The sequence below is a fragment of the Blastomyces dermatitidis genome, assembly GCF_000003525.1.
Source record: "Blastomyces dermatitidis ER-3 genomic scaffold supercont1.2, whole genome shotgun sequence".
In the NCBI taxonomy this organism is placed as follows: domain Eukaryota; kingdom Fungi; phylum Ascomycota; class Eurotiomycetes; order Onygenales; family Ajellomycetaceae; genus Blastomyces; species Blastomyces dermatitidis.
This window is the reverse complement of record NW_025544775.1, coordinates 6,994,826-7,020,218: the sequence shown is the minus strand read 5'-3', so window position 1 is coordinate 7,020,218 and position 25,393 is coordinate 6,994,826. Positions and strand designations below refer to the sequence as shown.

Here is a 25,393-nt window from a genome sequence, read left to right as displayed (position 1 = left end):
TATGAAATTTTAATCATGAATATTACACGGCGCAGATAACACATCAAGCAGTTGGAATTCAAAATCCTTGTGATATTAAACGCATCAATAAACCAAGTGGAACAGCGGGTTGTAGATGTAAACTCTCATTACAGAGTATAGTTAACCTTAATACAGTCTCTTCCGCGATGCCAAGCCTCCCAGTCATCGGATTTCCCAAATAACCAACTTAACTACTCCGTACTCCGTAGTTAGTTCACTAATAATAGATTCTGACTAACTACGGAGTAACTAGTGTTAGTTACTTTGTTTTTGTTAACGTTCAACTGTGAGCTAACATAGTTACCCTCTATTATTGATAATTAAAATTAACCTTGAAACACACTCACTCGTTCTCCGTTGCCATCGCCGTAATGAATTTCTTGAAAAGCTTACTCCCTGCCACTCGACGAATATCAAACTCGCGGAGCCACATTAGCAAGCTATCAGAAGAGCCGTACCAAAAGTACAGCTCAGGCGGATATCATCCTACGAGGCTGGGTGATGTGTTTGATGAAAAGTATCAGGTCGTTAGAAAGTTAGGTTACGGCCAGTATTCAACAGTGTGGCTAGCGCAAGATATAAAGTAGGATCCCGCTTTTCCCTCTCAAATGATAATTTTCTGACTTATAAACTGTGAACTAAAGGACTAATGGAGTTGTTGCCTTGAAAATCCTGCAAGCTGATTTTAGCGTTGACGGGATGAGAAATTATGAACTCGAAATGCTACGGTTCATGAAAAATGACGGGTCTACCCACCCTGGGAAAAGGCATATTCTCAGCCTTTGTGATGATTTTCAACACCACGGGCCGCATGGAGATCATATATGCCTAGTGCACGAGGCAACAGGCCCAGACCTAGCAAAGTATCAACGTCGCCTCCCAGAGGCTCAGATACCTGTGCCAACGGTCAGGCAGATTGCAAAGCAGCTCTTACTTGCACTTGATTATCTCCACCGTTCTTGCAGCATAATCCATACCGGTCTGTAATTCTTCCCTTTGAAAAGTATGTAAGGCTAAGATTTGAACAGATATCAAACCAGGGAACATTCTTATTGAGATGGATGAAAACGAGCCGATTGCCCTACGTGCCCTACCATCAGATGTATCTAAATCTTCGGAATTTTATATGGCTTCTAAGCCTCTTCCTATGAATAGTGATGTTTCAACCATTAATGTTTTTTTAGCTGATTTTGGTACTGGTAAGCGAGCTCTGCAACATCTTTATATGTGCTATTTTAGGTAGCTGACACTGGCAAAGCTAGTTGGGTTGATAGGCACTTAACAGAGTTTATCCAGCCTCGCTGCCTACGAGCACCCGAGGTTATACTGGAGGCTAAATGGGATGCAAGTACCGACATATGGAATGCAGGATGTGTTGTAAGAATTTAAGATTTCAATCCACTGAGAAAATTCTAGCTTACAACAGGCCTTAGATCTATGAGCTTTTAACAGGAAAATACCTGTTTGATGGCTGTCCAAGTGCAGCGGGTTCTTACGCCCCTGAACATCATTTGTCCCAAATGGTCGCTCTTTTCGGCCATTTTCCTATAGACCTACTCAATAGAGGCCAAGCGTCAGAGAAATACTTTGACTCGGAAGGTAAAAAACTATACAATCAGTGTTTCATTAGAATTATCTAATAGAAGTTGTGATAGGTAATCTTAAAGGCATCCCTGCCATGTCTGGATTCTCATTGGGTGGGTTCATCGAAAACGGGAGCTTCCATTCTATCCAGGAGAAGGAAGACTTTATCCAGTTCCTTCAATCCATGCTTGTTCTTGCCCCGGAAGAGCGAAAGCCCGCTCATCTGTTGCTTGAGGAGTCGTGGTTAAACAAAGAATATCGCTGAAGCTTGCTTTTCTGAAGCTTTTTTGAACAAAGCACGCTCTATGACGCATACGCCATTTTCTGCTCAGCTCACCACCCACCGAATAAATCAAGTTTATAAAACCTTTCCATATACTACAGAGCAGAAATTTATAGCAAATTATACGAACAGGGATAGATCCAATTGCCTCTTCAAAGTCTATCCCCCATTTGTTGAGCTGCTAGGTTTGACTGCGTTGAGGTGACCGAAGCGCCATCAATGTCAAACACTGCCTGGCATCCTACCGCGGTATAAGGAAAACGGAAGCCATGTCCATCATTTGCATTGGGTTCAGTATCTTTGCTAGGCTCGAGTAGGCAATAGTATAATGTCATTGGATCATTTTCAAGCACCCGAAGAATCACTTTCATGCGACCATTTGTCAGCCGGCTATACTCATGGCCTCCTTGAATCATATGATATTCGAATGCTTGGGTAACAGCTACACAAGATAGAAATGCAAGAGTCATAAACCCGCTTTTCATCCACATTCGTCGGTATAGTCACTCATTGGACAACTTCTTCTAGCATTCTGAAGGAAGCGATGGAAGTAGCTAGAATCCAAGTTACTTTGTCCTCTCCATTTTTGGACAAGTTATAGATAATTTCTTTAACAATCAAACATCCACATATGAAGACCTGAGTCTGTGGATGACCTCAAGTCAGCCATCTTAGGTGCATCTTCTTGCATCTTCTTGCATAGACATGACACAATGCCATCACTATAGTGCAAGATATCCAAAATTCTCGCGATTCATTGTCCGTTCGTCTTCACTTTCCTTCAAATGAAGAAGAAAGGCCATTTCTACATCTATAACAAGCTTCTCAGCAGCTACCACATGAACATCTAGCACTCTAAGAAAGCCTTGACGCATGTCGCACAAGACTCCCTGATTGTATTGAAAGCTGTCCGCATGGGCTATGATGCCAGTGGAGTAAGGTCGGGCAGTTGCAATGGCTTCCCGTACGCATAACATTCGCCTTATTGCTTCACGATAGCCGAATTTCCTCTGTGTCACCAGCCTGACCTCCGCGCCGTATGTGTGGAATGCCTGAAGAGAAGACGTTGATGTATTAGCGTTGAATGCTAACGGACTGGCTTAAAGGACAGAAAACCATTACCAGAGCAGACTTGCAAGCCATCTTCTCAATTTCTAGAAGATAATAGTCTTGTGTCTACCATGCTAAGCATCGTGTAGGATTCGCAGGTAAGATACCAGACAATAAAGTACTAGATATCATTTGAGAGAGTATTTGACATTGCTGCCCAAAATTGGAAGCTGCTATTGAGGATGGTGAAGGAAACGACTTTGAAAGCCATCACCAAAGTTCGGGTCACTTCTCCTTTTCTGCAGTGGTCAGCTAAGTTAACGAACAGATTGTTGCTGTGGTTTTTTGGTCGTGTCTCGTTGATTGAGTTTTCTCCTTGAGCATTTTTGACAACATCACTCTCTATGTCTGAAGGTTTAGGTCGGGTTCATCTCTTCCTCAGCAATTGCTGCTGTAACTGTTCCGTACAGTGGTGACCTGCTCAGCTGATTGTTCTCCTCATTCCGCAGCGGATCCCATAGTGGACAATCGACTTTTATCCCAACACACTTGCAGAGAAGAATCCCATTTGCTGCACTCGAGAGCGATTTTCGATTTAACGCATTTTTGAGTATCTCTCCGGTATTCTGTCTCAAGCTTAAGATTAGAGAGTTGAATTGCGTTTTCAGCTCCACCACCTCCATAACTATCCTAAATTGCTTTAGATCATCGCAGATATCCCGTATGTGCTTGTGTGACAGACCAATAAAGTGGACTGTCCGAGGCTTCCAGTTGGAGAATACTGGGAAACTCGTACTTCCCCAGAGCAGCATATATGTGTAATATGGCATGAGAAACATCGATTCTTAACATCTATGAATTGATTAGCAGAAGAGAGAAGCTTGGATCGTGAACCATAACTACCACGTGTGATGATGCGGTAAATGTACTGCTGTTATGCAGTTTCTCCAATCGCATTGTATCTTCTGACTCTGATATTCGCCTCAAGACCTTTAGCCAGCAGCCAGAATGCTTCTTTTTCATAGCAATATCGAGGCCTATCAGCGCATACAATATTCCTCCCATGATCTCATCTATACTAGTCACTACAAGATGCAGACACAAGTGAAGCTTCATGTCCTACAATGGAACCGTCCATGGACCCGTCGAGGGATCCGACCAAGTCTGCCAAGAAGCCATAACTATCAAACATGCCTGTAGCTTTTACGATGGACTTTACACAGGGTAGTTTTGGCGTAATTTCTGGATGCGTTGTACCGAGAATCGGCAAACTTTGTCTAGGCTGGAGGATCGCAAATAGAACCTAGCCATTTATCAAATCCTCTTTGGTCACCGTGCCTTTGACCTGATTCTTATCTACCCTCTAACAACTAATCTATCGATATTGGCCTTGACACAATTTTCTGATTCTCCTCTGTAGGCTCCAGCAAGTTGATAAATCAGCGACAGCCATTAGACATTCATTGTGATATTACCTTCGATAATAGATATCGTAAATATACTTGAAGTCTTCGGATTTTCGCCGCGTGGTGTTTTACCTTGATGAATGCGGGTAGGGCTGGTTCGATGAGTGACCACCGCAACGGTGCCCGCCAGATCACAGTCGTAGACCTTTCTGAACATATCTCACGGGGACTCCTTCCTCAAGACAAGTGACTGACCAGTGCTCTTTTCAGCCTATGAGGATACATTTGGCAGGCAAGGAATCATATGAGTGTACAGAATATTTAAATCAGTAGCGCCTGAAGAATTGGCTTCTATTTCAGCTCTTATTTCACATCATCTTTCAGCGCTACTATCTCCATGTGGGAAAAAAGAGCTTTGGCCTGTATAGTCAATTACAGCGCTGTATTTCGGGAAGAGCTGCGTTCTGACATTGTGCTAGCAGATCAGGCAAGGAACGCATATGGCAGTATTGTTAGACCTTTTATCTTAGACAATTTTATGATCAAACAAGCGAGGCTCGATGTGGCTTGAAAGAGACGAAACAACAATCGATGCATCAGCAGGTTCACAATCATACTCGCTACCATCTCCCAGACGAATGCTAGAAGAAGAATATCCAGAGTCATGAATGGTATATTGACTCTCTGATATCTCTGACATCAACGGGGATGTCTCTTCATGACGATTGTTATAGACTAATTCGCATTTATGATGCTTCTCCTTTGGCTCTGCTGTCTCTGTTTCGTCAATATCGATGGTCTTCCGCTTGAAGCTCGCGGCGGTGGTAATATCAAATGTAAGATCGCTGTTAGTATTGTCTTTGACTTGCGACAAGTCTGGCTGATTGATATTGACCTCTAGCTTGAAGTTGTTGCATTTTTTGGGAATAGGGATGCAGTGGAGATCATTATAATGATGCTGAAGATTCAATATTGAGTCAAATAGCATATCACAATGCGGCGAACCGCAAGCTGCAGGTTTGTCATCTATGAGAAGCTTATAATGTCTGTCCATCTCTCTTTTGAGCGACTGCGGATCCAGAAAGGGTTTTAGACGATCGCTCGCAGACTTGGCAGTGTCCCCTAGACACTCGGGGCAGTACCCAGGAGATGCCAGCATCCCGCAAACCTCCAGGTAGTTGTACTGGATGGGAATTGTTTCCAGGCAATCAAGATGATCTTGACAATGTTGTTCAAACTCTGTCTTATCAGTGAACCACTGATGACAGATAAAACAAAGAGATGAAAAGCCATGCAGCTTCTGCAGGCTCTTTTTGAGACATTGATAGATATGCCTCCATTTAAGTTTTAGGGATTGTCTATTAAATGGAAACAGAAAAATGAATTATCAGTCAGAGTACCATTTTGGCTTGTATCAAGACAAATTCACATTTCTCAAGAGAACACTTACTCATTCACAATGATGGTGCATTCAGCCACAGGACAGTAACCATTATTTGTCTTGAGAGCTGGGTGATCTGACACAGGGCTCTTCTGCCTACAGATGGTAATTATGTTGTTAAGTGCCTGTTGTCCTTCTGAACTTCGCAGTGGGACATGAAGAAGCAATAGAGAACTGAGTCTTTTTCATTCGGGCATCAGATGTGCGACGCGGTTGAACCATGTCCAGTGATACAACAGGACATGATTGTCATCTTCAGCTGTCCCTGGCTTTCTCTCCTTTGCGAGACGCATTTGCCAGGCATCTAGTTCTTGAGCCAAAAGGTTATATTTTTGCTGATAGAGATCTTTTCATTGGTTCTGAAATTCAAGATGGCACTCATTCAAACCTACAGTTTGAATCTCATCGGTTAGCTGTTTGATCTGATCATTCAATTTGGCGCACTTCGGGCCGTCCTCGAAATCCTGCCGCAGTTTTGCTGGTAGGACTTGCCATAGCCGTGGATGGCGCCGCAGAGACAAGCCGCGGAAGTGATTGCTGATGTCTCCATGACGCGCTACCAAGAATACTTCCGACTCCATCCACACTACTAGTTGAGCTCATATAAGATCCAGAGAATACCCGCGGATCCGTATGACCACCAAATTTCATTCTCTCATTGATTGAGTACCCATTTTCTGTGCCGCCCTTGTCAGAACAATTGGCTGACAACTTGAATTTGAGCTGAGTTGGTTCACCCACCGCCCGCTCGAACTAGAGCCTCTCTGTGAACATTGTGAACTGAGATTCTGTTGTCATATCCTGCACGGAGGCCCAACCCTGCCAGCTGTTTGTCCAGCTAAGTTGCATTGAGAGTCTTGCTGGTGGGACCTGCATCTACCATTCTCTCATAAAACGGAGTTCCCTCTGAATCAGCGTTAAAGCAGATGGAGGTGGGGAAAGAAGCTGATGGTGGCTTTGAAGCCTAGCTCATGAGCTCCTTGTGACCTAATTCACACAGAGCAATCTTTGAAGGGCCTAGTACAAGTTCATAGCTTTCGTCCGGCGAAGGGTTAAGCTTGAATATTTCATCAGCGGTCTCAAAGTCGCGAAAGAGACCCTGTGCGAGACAGATTGCAAGAGACTCAAGAACTGGATTCAGATAAAGTGAAAGCGACTCAATATCCTCCTGCATAGGATGTTTAGGGCTATATTATTCATCACATCAGTAAGAATGAGCTTCTTTAGTGTGGGTGCTGATGAACTAACTGCTCAATTTTCTTATTAGACATTTCTTTTGCATCTCTCTTGAGCCTGATGATGAATTCAGGCTGGCTCTTGCGGTTGTGAATGACCAAGATGTTCAGATCCTGAATTTCCAGTAAGTTTTACAGCTCATATATTAGATAGATTGTGGCTCAGTAGAGTGTGTGTCACTCACGTCAGAGACGCGAAGCCCTCGACCTGTGTGTGATCATGATGTTGATTCAACGTACTCGCCCACTCTTCCAGATGAATACATGTACATTTTGAGAAGACATGACAGGTACACCCGATAGAGTGGAAATGAAAACTCATACCAATCATTTTGTCACAGCTGCTGAAGGAGATTCTTGAAATGTATTTCGGTCAGGTAGTTTCTCTTAGCAGGCTCAAGGTTAAGTGGAACATAATTTTTCAGCTCCTGATTGATGAACTAGGTGAAGAATCAATTAGCTACCAGTAAGTCTGCCGCCATGATGATGATGATAGGAGCCACTCTACATTTGTACCCGACGTAGATACTTGTTTCAGCAGGCTCTCTCCTGTCCTGATGGCTTATTCGGCTAAGAACCTCAGCCATGACTGCATGATAGATGAGGGTTTGGGTCTTGGGTCCTTCTTCGGATTCTTTCCCCGAGTGATCTTGCCAATATAGACGATGAAATGGTTTTTAGTCTGCTCATCAAATATGTCTCTGGTCTCATGTGTGTCGCAGTATCTGTATTCAGAAAATTTCAGTTCTCAAGACAATTAGCAACAAAGCTGCTGCAGGGAACTCACCCTGTCCAGACGTCCCAGACATTATCATAGCCTTGACGCGTGACAGGCTCCAGTTGCTTCTTGACCTTTTCAGGACTAAGTTTAGACTTATCAGGGTCAAAACCAGCTTCTCTAGCCCTCTGTTTCCTCTGTTCATGTGTCAACTTCTTACCCATTGTAGAACTAGTAGAGAGAACTAAATACTAGAAAGAAATTGACGCTCTGTGCTAGTGGTAAAAGATCTTAGAATTAACGTATAATGACACAAAGGATATAGATGAACAAGCGGCCAAAAAAAATATCTAGGATGGAAAATTTTGCAGAAAGAGGAAATAAAATTAAAAAAATGCGAAAGAAGGGGGATATGAGAGTCCTCCCCTTGATTTGAGCGAGTGGGCTCATTGCCACTGGCTTTTGTAAAAGAAATCGCTCCATCGGGTAAACCTGACAGAATTGAAGAGCTCTACAGCGTGGTGACTGCAGCAGTGGGTGACTAGCGGGTGATCAGGATGATTCAAGAAGGGTGATGAGGGTGAGGTCGTCGAGCTAGCAAGCGAGAGACTGGCACTAATACGGAAGAGGAAAATCCAGATCTCCGATGTTCTATGTAGTTATTAAGTTACATACTACATACACACATGTACATTGTAACCTAGGTGCCCTTCCAAGGCTCAAACAGATATGAGCACACATTATCACAATGGCCCCCACCCTCGCGCTATGCCATGATCTACAGATTATTAGTTACCCCATCTGGGTATACGAAATATTTTGATGATGATAACGCACTGCTAATATACGCATGAACCAGCTGGCTAAATTATGTGCTGTCAATATTCTCACAGAGGGGTAGCTAGAACCCCCTCACAGCTGCATTTAATTCACAGACCATTGAAGGAGATCAGATGGTTAAAGGGACTTGGGATGATTATCATTACAGTTCTGTACCATTTCAATTACAGAAATATACTCGGTAGGTCAACGCTCAGAATCAGATTCAGATGGTTATCTGTCTCTGCTATTTCACTCAAAAAGAAAATTGCATTTATTAGTTACTTATTTAACAGAGACTTGCCAGAATTTTTTCAAACTTTTATAATACTTCACCTTGCTTCTCTTCAAAAGTCTCTTCCGCTTCAGTGCGGCTTCACAGCCTTCAATCTTAAAGCACTCAGAAACCTAACCTGTATTTTATTTAGTTATTTCATATCAGAAGTGAACCAAAATTGATACAACAGAATCACAGCGAGAATGGTTTGGATTTGAACATGACAAATCTTAACAGGCCACCTCAAATAAGAAACTAGTTGGGATGATTGCTGAGAAGGAGTCAAAGGCTGCATGCAGTATGAACCAACTGGACATATCTGTGTGGACCGCTATAACTGCTCAGTGAAGGATCGACTGGGTCTTCAGTCTTCACAACAGATAGAACCGCAATGTAAAATTCCGCTGTACTTCCAGCAATAATCGATCTCGTTGGCTGAATCATGTTGAAGGATTCTTTCTAAGCCTTGTTCTCGTTCAGTAATCGTAAGGGGATGAAATATTGGGGTAACTCCTATAGGTATCATAGCACGGTGGGATTTTAAATGCACATGTACATGTACTATGCATACATATAACATTACCTACAGATGCGGAGTATGCCTCTGGTGTCTATATATGCAACGGGAATATCGATATCCATATTTTGCTATAAAATACTGGGGTTCAGGAGTAGTATAAGAGAGATATAGTTGGTCCGGAGATTTGATAATGAAAATCACCAGCCGGGCTGGGTATTGCGCATCGACGAGATTGCCCTGGGTTGGTGACAAGTAAGGATCATTCACTCAAGGAGAACGTATATATATATATATTCATTCATTTGAGAAACATCATGAAGTAAAAAGAAAAGAGGAATGGCATATGAAACTAGCCTCATAGGGCTAGCTCCCATAATAGGAAGATTCCAACCTTTGCCCGAAAGCTGATGATCCCATATCAAAGCCCAGAGCGGAGACCATTTAACTATAACGGACAATTATGAATCTCACAGATTAAAACACCGCCTGCTTGCAAGTCAATGGTGATTAAAAGAGAGGCAAAGGAAACTACTCCGCCCAGCACTTCACTCACCCGCGATCTTCGGCTTCACCTCGGCGCCTGTGTGTAGAGTACATTTTCAGGCATCACGGCGCGACCGCATAGGATGTCGGCCGTGGATATGATATAACCACGTTGCAGAGATAAAAAACACAAAAAATAATGGGTGGTCGTAGGTCGCATACCAAATCGCGGAATGGTTGCACCCAGTGTAAATCGCGGCGCATCAAAGTCAATAACCCTAAATATCCGTCTTTTATCTTAGCTCTAACCAAGGGGAAATCATAAAGAAAGACACAACCGCTAACACCAGGTCTGTCTTCCCGTGGAGGGAGGTGGGCAATCTAGTGCGATGAACAACCTCCACAATGTTCCAATTGCGCCCGCAGAGGCATCGCCTGTGACCTGGCCCATCGAACACTCTTATCAAGATCCACATCGTCCGCGACGATAGCCTCACTGTCTCCGCAACTATCAACGACTACAACGCATTCCATTCTCTCGCGTTCTCCAACTGCATCTTTCATCGGGCCATCTGCAAACGGCTCCACCATCCCAAGTAACACAGGCCTGGATGTAATCGACCTCGAACTCCTCCACCACTACACTACCTTCACCTACAAAACGCTCCCATCAGGCGCGACCCCCGACCAGCACGAGATATGGCAGATACAGGTCGTCCAGCTAGGATTCCAACATGAATTCCTCTTGCGTGGCATCCTCGCAGCTGCTGCCCTGCACCTCTCCTACCTACTCCCTCAGCGGCGGGAATCACTAGCTCTTCGAGCATCCACCCACCAAAGCATAGCCGTGCAGTCCTTCCATGAGGCGTTGAACCGCGTCGACCCATCAAACTGCGTGGCCATCTTCGCATTCTCCTGCATCCTCGTCGCGCTCACTTTTGCCGCGCCCACGAACCCAGCTGTGCCGCGCGACCAGGGGGGATACCAAGGCGCCCAAAAGGAGATTCTCGACTGGTTTCACATGGTCCGCGGCTGCAACTCGGTCCTGCAGACGCAGTGGGAGACTTTGTCCCAGAGCTTCCTGGCACCCTTGCTAAATAAGGCTATGACCCAGCAAACTGCCCCGTCTCATAACGTGCACGACTCAGACCGCGTGACGGACCTGCTCCGCCTTTGTTCCAGCGAACGCCTCGCAGCGGATAGAGAGACGGCCAATGCGTACGCGCTCGCGATACACCAGCTGCTCAATGCCTATACGCAGGTATCCATCCTGACCGAGCGCAAGCAGGATTTTGTCCCCGCCATCTTCGTGTGGCCGATAGCGATTCCGCAGACATATCTGAAGCTATTAGGCGAGCGCAAGCCGGAGGCTATGGTGATTCTGGCGCACTATTCGGCACTACTACAGCGGTTGGATGACCAATGGTTTATGAAAGGTTGGGCACGGTACTTGGTGAAGCAGATTGAAACGGCGCTGGGGGGAGAGTGGCAGCCGTGGTTGTGCTGGCCGAAGGAAGTGACAGGAATATAGGCTGCTTCGGCCCAGTGAAATTTTTCTGGGCGGGGGGATTTGAAACTGGTCACAGAACCTGTCGGGCGAGGAGAGGAACAGGCCGTGCCCAGCTCAGTTTGGAGAAACGAGACTGTTCCATCGTCGGGCTGTCACTACGCTGCGTCGTCTCGAATTGCCACGGGTGAAGAATATCTCACGCAGATAGTGGGGGATAGGTCATATTATCCTCTTGTTCCTGGTTCTCGGTTCATTCGGAAGTATCATGTTGTTTTATGCATGCCCCTTCTATCTTATACCTGTATGACCACATGGCGGGGCCCACCCACCAGAGACATCATATTTCCTTTTATATGCGATTGGCCGCGATGGGACATCGAATATGATTAGCTATTACTCTGAGGGTAATTCTTACAATATTTTGTCCACAATCTCAAACATGCCGTGAGGAATCTCTGAGGAATAATTTTCCATCATATTGACTATTATCGGCTTATTAATTATTTTTGAACGATATTCTGTCCTGTTTGATCTCTCGACTACATAGAATGTACTCTGTAACTACGCTGTATGATGATTTCGGTAACTAAAATCTGGACTTGGCAACCTCCCTTTTTCAGCCTCCAACCTCGACTTCAGCATCTCAACCTCAACCTCAACTCTCTTAAACTCTCACGCAGTCCAATCCAACACACCAAATCTCCTCTCTTTACTGAATAAAGAAGCCATCTCCTACCTAAATATGATCGCTCTCAGCTAACCCTACCAAATCAGTGGGCATCTGGAATATTGTCTTGGCTATCTACTCATGCTATACTCTGTATTTAACCACCAGCTAGCCGCCGACTTCAAGAGGCCCCCACTCAATCGGCGCATTGCCAACCCTGAAACCTCAATGGTTGCGCTTCTGTATCACCCAACGCCCGCGGTTCCACCACTATCAACCACTCATGCGACGTGCTTCATGGGCTCACCCCGTCATGAGTAATTGCTCACTAGAAATGCCCATTGCGCCTGTCAGTGTGGCCCACTGTTATCCTACTCATTTAGCGCCTGGCGCAGTCGACTCCGTTTTGTTAGAGTGTCTATGTAGCGGAATGCTACGTCTCTCAGGCCTTTTCTCTTATTCTTTCTATTTCTCAGATGGAAATTTGATGGTGGAGGCAGGAGATTCAAATGGAGTGCATACACGTTCATTTCCATTCATATCCATATTTTCACTATTTTCTATTTATTTCGCTGTACATCATCGTTCGTTAAATACCTTTTAATTACCTTTCGTCACCGCCCGCTGTTGTTGTTATTACTTCAACAACTCTCAAGGGACATTGGCGCTGGTCGTCAATAACCTATTTCGTTCACTTCTCAACTTTTGCGGATCTAGATCTTGCGTCTTCACGGCTTGAATAGCTAACGCCACTGTTTTCTTCCGTGTGAATTCGGGGTGCATTAGAAAGGAGGGAGGAGCGAGATCACGGAAGGGAAGGGAAGCGGAGGAGTTCGGGCACTCTCAATTTTCGCGCGGAAAAGAGGGTTAGCTGCCCTCTGTCGCTTGGAAATATCTTGTTAAGAGAATAGGGAAAAGGGAAAAAAATATTTTGGAGAATTTGAGTTGAGATAAAGGCCGAAAAATCGAAGGACATGGTCGATAGGATCCTCGCCACTTTCCTTGCGGCAGACGGACTCTTTGTCCTTGGCGGCGCCCTCATTCTCGCTGTTGCGCTCATCAGCAAATCCCAACTGGGTGCCGAAGCAACATTGGATAATGTCGCGCACATCTTGCTGCTGTCGCACTGCCCTATAACCCGTTCGTCTTGGCCCCTCCTCGGCTGAGCCAAATTTATACATCGATTTTTATACACATGTACTTCAGAGAGTTGCTGACATTCCTTTTACGTTGTGTTTCTGTTCTAGCGGCGATCGTCAATGCTGGCTTCATATTTTTCACCTTCATCCTCTCATTACCTGCGATAATACTGGGGACGGACAGACTGTGGCTCAAAATCCATGGCTGGTTCGTCGTTACAAGCGGTATCTTCACCCTTTGTCTAGGGCTTAGCATTTGGTTTGAAACGCTGAAGACGCGGTCGAAATTGGGGATAATGTGGAAGGAACAGCCTGCAGCGGTACAGAGTTTACTGCAGCAAAGGGTGCGTTTTATATATATATCTTCTTGTCTCACGTTGAAAAGGCGAAGAGGCTAAAGAGACTGGAGGCTACAAGTATGATATACTGACAAGATGTGGTATTTTCAGTTCGACTGCTGCGGCTATCTAAACAGTACTTCTCCGCCATTCCAAATCGATCAAACATGTCCGAACCCCCTTGTCGCTGCGCAGAAAGAAGGTTGCGTAGGGCCTTTCTCCGATTACGCAAATCACTTCCTGGACGTTATTTTTACGGCAGACTTTGGTGTTGTCGGTGAGTCATTTCCCCACCCCCTTTTCCTCCCCTGCTCGTTCAGTCTCTATAAATCGCAATAAATTATCAAAAGGAGAGAGAGAAAAAGTGTGTCTTTAAGTCTAACCACTTATATCTCCACAGCCATTGATGCTATTCTCCTCCTCTGCATCGCGATTGTCCTCAAAGACCGCAAAGACCGCGAACGGTACCGCCAGATAGATTTAAAGAATGGGTTCGAAAGTATATAAGCAAACAGATTGAAATGTGTATTTACCGCCCAGTAGCTGGCAGACATCAAGCATTACTTGTCCGGTTTATGTTTTTAGAACTGGTAAAACATACTAATTTGAGAATTTGAGGCATACCCGCCAAAAACGAACCTGGACTGAGGATGGATGTGTTGGGAGGACTGGGTAGGTCCTTTTGTCAACATCTAACGGCGTACAAAGATGATTATGTCTTGCCAGCGTTCAATCCTACCGGGAGGCCCAAAATGTCAACCATGCCTGCTTTTGAAAACTCCTTCCGCTATGCCCCTGAGACACCAGCATAGCAACCAAGCTCCTATCGCGTCAGTGGTCAAATTCCACCGGCACACTTCGTCGTTGCCTGAACCCAAACTATCTTCAAGGTTGTGGCCGGACTTTTGCTGAACCTTACTGTATGACTCGCTCATTGTATTTTTCCCTTTCTTTCACGTACATTTTTTTTATGTCGTTCAATTTTTTCCTCAGTTCTCCCTTGCCTTGTCCATCCATCCATCTCTTATGTCAAATTGTCCCTCATCAACTCATTCCCCTTCCACTTCTTCATCTATCTCCAGTTTCAATGTTGGTTGCTTTGGCATTTGATATACATTAGATCGTACAGTACATTTTCTTCTGTGTCATACATTTATTTTATTCAATTACTATCTTTTTCCCTTGTAGTATCTTCGTTCTCTACGTTATACCCGTGTTCTTCAACACAGCTGACACTAGTCCTCTTCAGCCCCGGTGATATTTCCGACATATATATCGACAGATAATGTACAGCTCATGCACATACCTACTTTACTCACTTTACTCACTTACTTGCTTATTTGTATTGTAAACGGCTGGATGGGTGTGGATATACAACTTTGGTTCTTTGATTCTTTTTTTTTATGTATTCATGTTGGTAGGGAAGAGAGAAATAGTGCAGGAAAAGTGTGCAGAATAACAAACTATAGTCAAAATTCTTCTCCGCCTAAGAGAGAAGGTATAATTGTGGAGTGAAAAAGAACTAAAATGTAGGGTTAGAAGAGCGGATAGTATCAAAGAAGGGAGTGAGGAGAATGGAATGCATTCTATAATATACATCATACCTTCTACTCTAGATTTATTTTTTTTCAACAAAAAAGGGCCAAGCGAACCAACCCACCGGATAAGAAAGCCAGCTCAGGATTGATGGCATTTCTATTGAGTTGTAAATACATATCCATGTAAAGTATATCGACTTGAAAATGGAAAAACGAAAAGGGCCAAACCCTACCAAAACAGGATAAGAAAGAAAAGAAAATAAACTCCGTTTTGATGCCAATGAGTTCCCGTCTTTCGTCGTATGTATGTCTTTCCGAATGTAAATGATATGTAAAGTGCATTTGTTGTGATAAGAAAAAGAAAGCAAGAAACAAGAAGAGAAAAGGGCGCGGAACGGGAACGGAATAATGATAAGAAAATGCGTGGTTTCGTTAGGTATGGACGGATAACAGTCGAAGGAAAGATTAGTGAGTGTGGAATGGACGTGATGGGATGGCGGGCGTTAAGAAATAGAGGATGGATGAAAATGGGGATTTATCCCCCCATTTCCCCCCGGAAAGGAACGGAACATTTCGTATCAATCATAGTATAATTTTACCTGTCTTCAAAAATGTCATCTCGCTTTTAGCTTGCCTTGTTTTCCTTCTGTTGGGTTCAGTTTCTTCTTACTCGATGTTGTTGTGACAGTAGTGGTAGTTGTTGTGGTGCTTGCAGCATCAATATCACCGCCACCGCCCGCCGATGTGGGGGTTGAATCGGGAATATCCATGGCGGCTGCCATGTCGGGCGTGGTTCCGATCTTCAGTTTGCTTGGTGGTGTGGGCTTTTTGCCGGAATATTTCTTTGGGGTGTTTAACTTTTTCTTTTTGGTGATGGATCCGGATGCCGCATCGTCGTCGCCACTGGGAAGGGCACGTTTGAGAGTTGAAGGTTTCATTGGAGGTGGCGCTGGGGTATTAGTTCCGTTATCCATTGGGGTGAGGTTGCGTTTCGTCTGCCTACCTGATAGGCCTAGGCATCTATCGAGGTGTTGGGCAACTCTGGTGACGACGAAGTAGCGGGGGCAGTTGGGGCATTTCACGGTGGGGAAGGAGATTTTTTCGGCGACAACGTGTTTGAAGGAGTTTGAGGGTGTTGAGGGTGTTGATGGTGGACTAGATGCAGGCGTGTTTGAGCTGGTTTGCTGTTGTGGCTGTTGCTTTCTCTTTCTGTTTATCTTATCTGTGGCGAATGGATTGCCATGAACATCATGGCCAGGCATGATGATCGGGGGATGCTTTTTACAGTATTCTTTATATGGATCCGGTGGTGGTCGAGAGCCAATACCGGAGAGCGGGTAAAGAAGACGGGGGAGACGGCAGTTCGGACACAGGATTTCTTTGGTCACTTGAAATGGATTCCCTTTCAAATAAACTTTCCCACTGTCATAGGTTGCACCGTCTGTCTCTACCCGAACGGGATCGTGGTCTTTTTGCTTCACACTTGACGGAGCAGTGGCACCAGGTTCGACCGATCCGCTCTCAGGTGCTACCAGATCATTTGCTTGGAGGCGGCTTGCTTCTTCCTCGCCAAGTTTCTTTGCCAGGACGACAGCTGACCTCATGCGCGCAATTTTCTCTTCACGGTGGACTTTTGCAACAATGTCATGTATTATATTGTAGAAAGTGTCGTCCAGAACACTCCGGATCTGCATGCCAGTCAGACCACGCAACCGTAAGCTGCACGGAACAGAGAATGCTATCCATAGCCACGAAATCAAACAAGGGTGGTTGGGCGCTTACCAATTTAGACATGGTCGCAGAGGGTATATCGTTGTTCGCATCCGCAGTCCCAGCCATGCTGGAAAAAAAATTTCCCCTGTTCTAGTACCCTAAATCAGTTTATATGAATCAATGAAGGGCCACCAAATCCATTCAGCACCATTTCGGGAAATAGTGGTAAAAAAGTTCTCAGGTTGACGCCTTGCCACCTGCGCAAAAGCCCTCATCGCTAGTTTTCGTGGGGTTTCCCGGGATTTTCAAGTGCATATAGAGGCCATGATGCGGTGACGGAGTGACTTCAACATGGGCAGAGAAGGGCCTGACCTAGTGCTTACAATGGACACAGCTGGTTCACCTCAGAACAACCTCCGCAAGGTGCAGCCCTTGACCGCGGCGATTCCTTTGTCCCAAATGTATATAGCTTATTCTCCATGCGTTTAATCCAACACGAAAGCTAGCCGATAGGATGAAGACTGTATGCTTCTGCAATGAAACTCGCTGGGTGGTTCTTTTTTCTGTCTCTGGCGCCTGCCAGTTCCAATTGCAACTTCTGGACTGGCGAGCGGCGTCTGTTTGTCTAGTGGTGACGAGGGCTATCCAAAAACAAAAAAGAAGGAGTAAAAGAGAGGAACCCTATGTCTTTCACTAGGCGCTCATTTATAGGGAAATATGTAGGAAGCGGCGTCGATGTGAACCTGGCCTGCAACCTGCTGGTATAGAGTTAGCCGTTAACTCAACGTCAACTCGTGATTTCCCGCACGAAGTCCTACGGGGAGGCAAAACTAACCTCCGCTAAGCAGAACTGCCCAAAAAAGTGTACGCTACTCCGTCCGCTGAGTGGTACCAAGTTGTGAAGAAAGCGGTCTGTGAGTAGGCGTCGTTGTAGCTGCACGATGAACTGTCCAAATGAAGCTTACAGCTTTCTGCCGTCTGTCTTTGTTGGAGAAATCCGGTAATGTTACGGTATTTCACGGAACTTGGCGTACCTCGAAACAGGGGAAGGTCTTATCTTATCTAATCTCATCTCCGCAATCTTATTTAAGCCGCATCGCATCTCCAACGACGCCAATATCAACACCATCAAGCATTCTTCTCAACTAGACAAGGTGGCCCGTTTACTTTTTTGTTATATATGGCGACCGGGTTTTCCTTTTAATAGAGTAATGTAGCGACAATAGAACTCTTCTACCACCTACGCATCAGAACTTATGACATTCCCGTTTTTTGCGAGGACCACGGCGGCCAAAGCCACTCTTCCTCCTCCTTTCTCCTCACCATCTACAGCAAACAACAGAACAAACAATAGCAGACCAAATGCCGATAAGTCGAGCTTGAGAAATAACGTTCCCTCCTTTCAAACTACTCCCTCGGCTCCTCCACCATCTCTAGCCTCGACGCGCGTTGACAAGTCGCGTAACACCAACCCCGCTTTGGAGCCAAAGCCCTACCCCAGCTCTCTCGACACGGTTAACACTCCACACCCAAATGTCACTGTCGAGCCAGTCAGGACAGCGCATGTGCCGTCGTTGATGCGAATTACAGGCCTCCTACTTCCAGTTCGCTATCCAAATTCGTTTTACACGGCCACAATCACAGATCCCATTGTCGCCTCCGTGTCACGGGTTGCCATTTACCACGACCACCCCGTCGCCGATGTAACGGCAACTACCTTCTCCACACCTGCCAAGGTACCCTTACTGTCGAGTTCAGATAAAGTTATCGGTGGGATACGATGTAGATTAGAACCGCTACCCACATCCCCTGATTCGCCTGCTTCACGCCCACTGCGACAGGCGACGAATTTATACATACAAACTCTACACCTACTATCACCCTATCGTGGTAGGGGCATAGCTGCGTCCCTACTAGACTCCTTGCTATATGATCCAGGAGCCCCTCCAGGAACGCCAATGCGGCCGGTATCCACCATTGTTAGGCATTACAATATCCGGACAGTTACGGCGCATGTCCACGAGACTAACGAGGAAGCGCTGCTCTGGTACGTTGCACGGGGATTTACGGTCCAAGAACGTGTGGTTGAAGGGTATTACAGGCGGTTGAAACCTGGTGGCGCGAAGATAGTCAATCTCAAGCTGGAATGGGACGAAGATGATGAGTGCACTAAGTCTAAGCCACTTGACGACGTCGAGAGCAGTGACAATGAAGGCGACGATGACTGGGAGAAGGTTGAGCTGGAGGAAGACACTGCTGCTGCCACAGAGAAACTGGAGGACTATGACACCATCGACATGCAAGAGTGTGTTAGGAAACGAGCGAAAAACTCCTGAACGGTTGGCGAATGACGTAGAATTTAATTATGCCTGGAGTTCGGCGAAAGATGTTTACTTTACGCACGCACAGCCCAATACCGTTTTCTGATCCTCTGGGGAGATCTCTTGCATGGGGGTTTACCGCACATTATTCCTCCTGCACAAGCTCAACTCAACTACCCCTTAAGGAGCCACGAAAGACCGCGTCTGCGTAATGGTATCGACCATGTACCTTTCATCATCCGCGCACAACCGCGTCCAATGCAGGTGAACCAGCTATGCATCTCCAAACGCGTAACCGCCTCGCACACTCCATTCATTCTTAATGAGGGTATTATGCCGAATCGTACCTCGCCCTCCCCAACTATATATACCTACAATCTCATGGCATCTCATTAAATATATATATATATATATTCCCCCCTCATCTCCCGACCCGCGGAAATTTGCTGAGAAAACGAGAACTGCCATCTACATCTCGTCTACGAGGTGAAGGATTCCGCGTTTCCCTCAACATTATAACTTCTGTCGCTATTTCTCTTACGGACAAAAAATCCTGTTGAAGATCCAGCGTAGAAATCAATATCCAACTCCGAGAACAAGTGAGTGTGTGTGTGTGAAGGGGGGGCCGGCGAATTGCCTATACCACTCTAAGGATTATAGGATAGAAAAACCGCAGCACTATCTAAACGATTCAGAAGTTGGATGTACAGTACCTAATTTCTAATACATATATTTTCTATGAGAATCTGTCTCTTTCCATAAGAAGTTTTATGTGCAGAATACATGCTTAAAAGACGTGCGGGCGGCTCTATGTGTAAACTAATAGACTTAGTTTTGTAGAATCTTAATATGTTGGAGAAAGGTATCATTGTAGTACCTAATACGCAGGTTATACATGTTATTAGCTAAGTAGAAAGCGGCCGAAATTTGGATATATATATATATTGTAAGAATGCAGCTTTCACTATGCAGCCTTCAAAATGTGGAGAAATGGAGGAAGAAGGAAAACGGGAGAGGAGAAAATAAATATATATATAGTGGTAGGATAAAAAGAGAGGTTTTCCCCGCCTCTTCAGATCCTTGACAGGATGCGCAGTGGGAAAAACAAATGTAGCCGTCCTTCCCATCGTTCTGCATCCAAAAGATAAGAATTTTTTCAATCCAAGTAAATCACAATCCTAACCCGGGTATCCGTCTTTCATCCAAATATGAACATAGGAAAAGAACAAGAAGTAAGGTATGTCGACGCTGGTAAAATAACAAGAACAAAATATAGCGATATGCCAATCACTCTCACTGGAACAAAAAGCCGGCCCACAGCGCTCCAGCATCACCCGTCCTCCTCAGATCGCATAATTCTCCGTATGCAAATACAACTCATCCCTGCCAGGATCTTTCATAACAACCCTCTGCAACTGCGCAACCGTTCTTGCCACATCAGTCCGCATGCTAGGCGGCCCGCAGACAAACACGCACGTACGCCGGCCAAATTCCTTGGAAAACTGTCGTAGGATGAAAGGGATGTCCGGCCGGCCGTATTCGGTGCGCCAGCCGTCGCGTTTCTGTGTCGGGAGGAAGGCGAAACGCATTAGGTTCTTTTGAAAGAGGGTGGGGGTGCTGGGGAAGCCGAAGTCGAACGACCGTGGGTCTTCTGTGTCTCGTTGTTGGTGTTGGTGTTGGTGTTGCTGGTTGAAGTAATCTGGGTGGGAGAAGGGGAACGAGGGGAATGGATGTGCGGGACTAGGGATGGGGACAGGGGCGATGATTTCAGGGCCCTGGGAGCGCGAGTGGTGGTAGTTTTGGTGGTGTTCATGGAGATGGGCAGGCGGGAGGGCAGCGACGCCGTCCTCGTTTTCGCGGCGGAGCTCTTTCTCGCGCTCTGAGTCGCCGCCGGCTTCTTCACGGATGTAGGCGGAGTTTCGCTTGCTGGCAACTCCCTGGAAGACGTCGTTTATCCGGTCGTGCAGGGCGGTGCTATGGGGTCTCGAGCGTGTCATGGTCGTGCCATCGTAGCGCTTCGCGGCAGTGAGGTAGAATTGGCAAAGGACAGAGCCTGGAGGGGCGTATTCACGACATATTCGCAATTCTTCCTTGAACCATTCCAGCGTTTCCGGACGCTTGAGGGCCCAGATGACCCGCACCGTTCGCGTGAGAGCTTTGCCATCTCGCATTCTTTTGATTAGATCAAGAAGTTGGCTAGCGATGGCTGTGATGCCGCTGCCTCCTGCAAAGAATACTACGTCATCGAATGAGGCTATTTCCCGCCGCATGCCTCCGTAAGGTCCATCTATAAAGGCGCGATATGTCTTATAAGGACCCTTTTCAAGAGCAGTGTCGAGTACTTTGCCGGTGAAGCCACTGAATGGTCGAAAGACAAGTGTCATATCTCGGTACTCCTCGCCATATTCGGATGGGAAGTCGTCACTACATAGAGAGGCAACAGTGAAGGGATGATTTTCGAAGAATGAGATGCCCGGCATCCTTAGATAGACGTACTGGCCTGGTCTCCATTTCATCTGCGTGGGAACCGTGACTTTGACCGCAGTTTCGGGGAGAATTGTGACTGCGGACTCTTCTCCGATCAGCCAGGAGAGGCGGAAGGGATTCGTCCAATTCAAGAAGAACAGTCTGGCAAAGTATGACACTACCCAGATCGCCACGGTAGAAAACAGGTAATGCCAAGAAGTCAAGAAATTTTTGCAGTGCCAGAAAAGCATACCGAGAAAGATGACGCTGACAGGGGCGTGTAGAGTTACAAAGAGCTCATACAGCCTGTTGCGTAGCAGGGGTAAGGAATGGACGCAGAGGAAACAAAGCGGTGCGAATGCAGCCAGTCCAGAGGCATAGATATACAAATTCCCGGTGCGAAGTTTCTCATATATTTCAAGTCCGTCGTTCTCCCAGACAGGGGTAATGTAGAATGGAATCATGTGGACAAGGCTCAAAAAGAGGCAAAGGTAGCCACCCCACCGATGGAGCACATTAAGCCGCTCATGGCCAATGCCAGTCATTAGGGAGATGAGATTTGCCTTCGAGCTCAGCGCGATTATCCACGGCATCAGTGCAACGGCTATCATTCCGGCACGTATTGCTAAGGGAGGGGATCCGGCTCGGATGCTGCTGTAAAAGAGAGGTTGGGGTATGAAACAATAGAGCGTAACAAAGATTAAAGCCATCAACACAATAACAGTGGCACCCATCGACGGGGGCACGATCTTGAGTTTCCATATTCTGATAACGGGAATTGGTCTGTAGACTAGCCACCTTATAAACGCTGTCAGGTAGTTAATAAGCCATAGATTCGATATTGAGGATTCTTGTCTACGCGGGGTTGTGGATGGAAGTGGGCCTTCTGGGGGGAAGAAGTTGCGTGAAGAATTGGCAGTACCAGGGCTTGTCATTTCGAAATCCGATTGTGGCGATGACGTCTTGTTATTGAGGACTTCTTCCTTGTAGAGGCCTGTTCTTATCTTATCGCACCAAACATTGTAAAGATAGAGCAAAGTCGTGGCAATGAGCAGGATGATGGAGAAATATACCCAGCCAAGGGCATATTTACCTGATTCTGCCCATGGATCCCTCTGGCTCTCTTCTATTTCTATTGGAGATTGGTGGACGTCGGGAGGAATTGAGATGCGTTTCGCCAGTGAGACCAATGATTCCAGGCCCCTAGGAAAAACTCCCGAAGAATCCTTCAACCTGTTTAGCGGTGACATAATTTCGTTGATTTCGAAGGCGCTCTCCAAATTGCGGTATGCAAACCACCTATTCCTGATCCAGCTAATATATCATGGAAATATGTTGGCCTTCCTGACTTGAAGTTTCCTTCGCCTCGCCCGTTCCGTTCAGGACAGACAATTGTCTTCCTCTAATCAACCAGCTCCCAACCTGGCTAGCTGCCACTTCTACCAGTCAATGGTATCTCTTTTATAACACAGTTGTTCACCCGCGGAACCGATGCGCAAGACGACGGAGAAAGCGTAGGATATTCACGGAATCAACGAGGCCAAAGTCTAGAGTTGCCACAGCAGCCGAGAAGTCAACGGTTATTGACTAATGTGCATATTGTCAAGGCCAAAGATGGAGTCAGAGCAGAAGAGCGGCGCGACGACTGAAGTAGCAAGTAACGGCATACGAAAAGGTGAAGATTTCAGCTCGTGTAAGTTCGTCTCCAATTGGTTTGTGCTATTCGGACCCAACACGTGTACTCTTGTCAGACCTTATGACAGATTATGTAGAAGCAGTGCAACTGGCTCCCACGATCCTGCGATGAGACAAGTTTGGGAAGACGATTTAAGGCAGGAAAACGAAGGAGCGGACCAAAGCAGGCCGGCCAGGGTTGGTGTCGAAGCGGGTGCAGAAGCAAAAAGATATTAGAGTAACGAATGAATGTAAATATACTACAAGTCAAGCAACAACGGCTAGCCTGATGGTCTCTTGATGGGAGGTATCTTCGGCAAACTGTAAGGCAGGTGGCTAGATATATGTCCCGGCTCGAGGGACCGGAGACCGTGGAACAGGAGCTACCTCCTCGGAAAGGGGTGCTTTTGGCCGTACTAACCGGACCCAGCCTTGCTAGTGGAAGGGAATTAATTGGCTGGCAGACAGGTCGATGGTCTTGGACGTAATAATGTACGGAGTAATGTACAGTGTAATGTGATGTGATGGGCGTAGATGTTCAGCGGGTAGGAGGAAGTCAAAACGTGGAGTTACTTGACAGCATTCGACAGCTTGTCGAGACGCATGAATTGTGGAGTGTGACTGGAAAATGGCGGGTCCTTTCACGGTCTCTTTTTGTCTGTTAGTTAAGCTGGCGGCTGTTTGAGCTTTCACGCTGGAGGGCACATTTTTTATTGTATGTTCATGCCAGAGTTGGGAAGATCCAAATGGCGCTCAGCAGGCGCTTCTGACTTTTGAAGAGGGGATGTGAGCGCGTGGAGAAAGCTGCGGGGCTGCATCGGAGACATCGCTCTCGGCGATGGGGCCCTGGACCTCTCTGCAGTAGTTAACTAGTTAGTGACGCTGCGTAGCCCGTCCTTGGGGAGCGGGGATGCATGGTGATCGAATCAGAAGCGAGGAATGGGCTGCTCACATTGTGACAACCAGGATGGCCGTCACGTCACGCATCCCAGATGGAATTTCCATTATTGCTTTTTGCCTTGGCTCTGAGACTCGATCTTTATCCGTTGCACCAGGCCAGGGCCAATCAGAAAGGCTTTGCCAGATTGATAGAGTGGCCTCGTTAAACATCTCCAAGCAAGGTCACCCTTCAAAAGTGCTGTTCTAGCTGTTCGTCAGTAGGAATGGAGAGGTCGGCATGTGGTGACGGTGCATACATATACTTTCGGCAGCCATCTGCGGCCTGCTGCAGATATTGTGAAGATATTGTGAAGATATTGTGAAGGAGACAGGGTAATGAATGTTAACTTACCATGCAATTATTATTGGAACTTACAAGCAATCAATCAGGCCAAGCTGTGGGCCATCATCCATCCTCAATGCGATTAAACATGTAATAATGTACGCAGTAACAGTACAGTAGTTACAGTACAGTATCTGACTCGCGTAAGTTAAACTTAGTCCTGCCAATCACAGGAGACAACAGGCGGGGCAGGCGAATGAGAGAGCTGTGTTTACCGCTGCCAACCATACCATACTGTGTAACTAGTACTGACATAGTATGATATTTATTTTTTGAAATACATACATATCCATTCAGCTTCATTATTAAGAGAAAAATGTTATAAAATTCATGAGTATATTTTCTCTATGAGTTGAAGCTCTATGCTCTCTCTATCTTTGCATTCTTTATTCTGCAGTATTATGTCTCACCTTGTCATACAATTCAACAATTTAACAGATCTTCTGATAACTTAGTGATATTAATCTACTTCTTTCTTGCTATTTTGTACCATGATTCATCACAGATTGCAGTGCAACGTCTGCGGCTTTCAGGGCCATACATAATTCAATGTAGAAAGAATGTCATTCATTTTTGCGCATAAAATATTATCAAGAATTCAGAGTATCGCAGCGGTCAGCGGTATCTATTTACTATATACAACTTGATATCGATGTATCGATGAGGGTTTGGCGGTTTGGCGGTGAGCTACATCCGACCCTACCTAAGTTACTAACTAACCATTTAATTATTTAATATTTTTAGAAATAATTGGCTCGCCATCGGCGCTACCTTCACTTCTCAAACAGTCAAAGACTTGATGAAGGTGCACGGAGAACAAAATAGTGAGCGTGCATGGAGTATTCCATCATTGATTGTGAGTGAGTAACTGAACACATAACTACTGTAAGATCATACCTTGTCCCTTC

General features: G+C 45.8%; 8 protein-coding genes across 14 annotated transcripts; 4 read left to right on the top strand and 4 right to left on the bottom strand.

Annotated features, from left to right (window-relative positions):
- Window positions 1-212: 212 nt before the first annotated feature.
- Window positions 213-2,713, top strand: BDCG_02298. 2 transcript variants are annotated; one of them, XM_045417843.1, is made up of 6 exons: window positions 213-604; window positions 666-1,000; window positions 1,050-1,220; window positions 1,280-1,398; window positions 1,455-1,620; window positions 1,677-2,713. In XM_045417843.1, the coding sequence occupies exons 1-6, from the start codon at window positions 393-395 to the stop codon at window positions 1,868-1,870; spliced, it is 1,197 nt and encodes a 398-aa protein (XP_045274561.1). In that variant the 5' UTR covers window positions 213-392; the 3' UTR covers window positions 1,871-2,713. The 2 variants fall into 2 exon arrangements, with proteins under 2 accessions (XP_045274561.1, XP_045279982.1); XM_045417844.1 differs by having other exon boundaries at window positions 711-1,000; window positions 1,677-2,687.
- On the bottom strand, window positions 2,611-3,031 carry BDCG_16546 (uncharacterized protein; the record flags this gene model as incomplete). Its single annotated transcript, XM_045425764.1, has 2 exons — window positions 2,611-2,940; window positions 3,011-3,031. 2 exons carry the CDS (start codon window positions 3,029-3,031, stop codon window positions 2,611-2,613), a joined length of 351 nt encoding a protein of 116 aa, XP_045279981.1.
- Window positions 3,032-4,870: 1,839 nt separating this feature from the next.
- BDCG_02297 (uncharacterized protein) lies at window positions 4,871-7,962 on the bottom strand (the record flags this gene model as incomplete). The annotated part of the gene is made up of 10 exons (XM_045417842.1): window positions 4,871-5,702; window positions 5,795-5,881; window positions 6,005-6,120; window positions 6,230-6,538; window positions 6,810-6,972; window positions 7,034-7,134; window positions 7,206-7,228; window positions 7,345-7,376; window positions 7,599-7,745; window positions 7,808-7,962. The coding sequence occupies 10 exons, from the start codon at window positions 7,960-7,962 to the stop codon at window positions 4,871-4,873; spliced, it is 1,965 nt and encodes a 654-aa protein (XP_045274560.1).
- Window positions 7,963-10,036: 2,074 nt separating this feature from the next.
- BDCG_02296 (C6 zinc finger domain-containing protein) lies at window positions 10,037-11,368 on the top strand (the record flags this gene model as incomplete). The annotated part of the gene is made up of 2 exons (XM_045417841.1): window positions 10,037-10,105; window positions 10,223-11,368. 2 exons carry the CDS (start codon window positions 10,037-10,039, stop codon window positions 11,366-11,368), a joined length of 1,215 nt encoding a protein of 404 aa, XP_045274559.1.
- Window positions 11,369-12,988: 1,620 nt separating this feature from the next.
- Window positions 12,989-13,998, top strand: BDCG_02295 (tetraspanin; the record flags this gene model as incomplete). The annotated part of the gene is made up of 4 exons (XM_045417840.1): window positions 12,989-13,154; window positions 13,262-13,497; window positions 13,603-13,768; window positions 13,892-13,998. 4 exons carry the CDS (start codon window positions 12,989-12,991, stop codon window positions 13,996-13,998), a joined length of 675 nt encoding a protein of 224 aa, XP_045274558.1.
- An 840-nt stretch (window positions 13,999-14,838) lies between these two features.
- BDCG_02294 (transcriptional activator) lies at window positions 14,839-17,748 on the bottom strand. 6 transcript variants are annotated; one of them, XM_045417838.1, is made up of 6 exons: window positions 17,578-17,748; window positions 17,115-17,500; window positions 16,812-16,892; window positions 15,700-16,717; window positions 15,096-15,632; window positions 14,839-15,013 (listed from the first exon to the last, which is right to left on the bottom strand). In XM_045417838.1, exons 3-5 carry the CDS (start codon window positions 16,866-16,868, stop codon window positions 15,625-15,627), a joined length of 1,083 nt encoding a protein of 360 aa, XP_045279976.1. In that variant the 5' UTR covers window positions 16,869-16,892; window positions 17,115-17,500; window positions 17,578-17,748; the 3' UTR covers window positions 14,839-15,013; window positions 15,096-15,624. The 6 variants fall into 6 exon arrangements, with proteins under 6 accessions (XP_045279976.1, XP_045279977.1, XP_045279979.1 ...); XM_045417839.1 differs by having other exon boundaries at window positions 17,126-17,500; window positions 17,578-17,714; XM_045417836.1 differs by having other exon boundaries at window positions 15,096-16,717; window positions 17,126-17,500; window positions 17,578-17,714.
- An 8-nt stretch (window positions 17,749-17,756) lies between these two features.
- On the top strand, window positions 17,757-20,100 carry BDCG_02293 (GNAT family acetyltransferase). Its single transcript, XM_045417833.1, has one exon. The coding sequence runs from the start codon at window positions 17,999-18,001 to the stop codon at window positions 19,076-19,078; it is 1,080 nt and encodes a 359-aa protein (XP_045274556.1). The 5' UTR covers window positions 17,757-17,998; the 3' UTR covers window positions 19,079-20,100.
- On the bottom strand, window positions 19,764-24,551 carry BDCG_02292 (metalloreductase transmembrane component). The gene is made up of 3 exons (XM_045417832.1): window positions 24,400-24,551; window positions 24,156-24,346; window positions 19,764-24,059 (listed from the first exon to the last, which is right to left on the bottom strand). Exon 3 carries the CDS (start codon window positions 22,777-22,779, stop codon window positions 20,407-20,409), a length of 2,373 nt encoding a protein of 790 aa, XP_045274555.1. The 5' UTR covers window positions 22,780-24,059; window positions 24,156-24,346; window positions 24,400-24,551; the 3' UTR covers window positions 19,764-20,406.
- Between the last annotated feature and the right edge of the window lie 842 nt (window positions 24,552-25,393).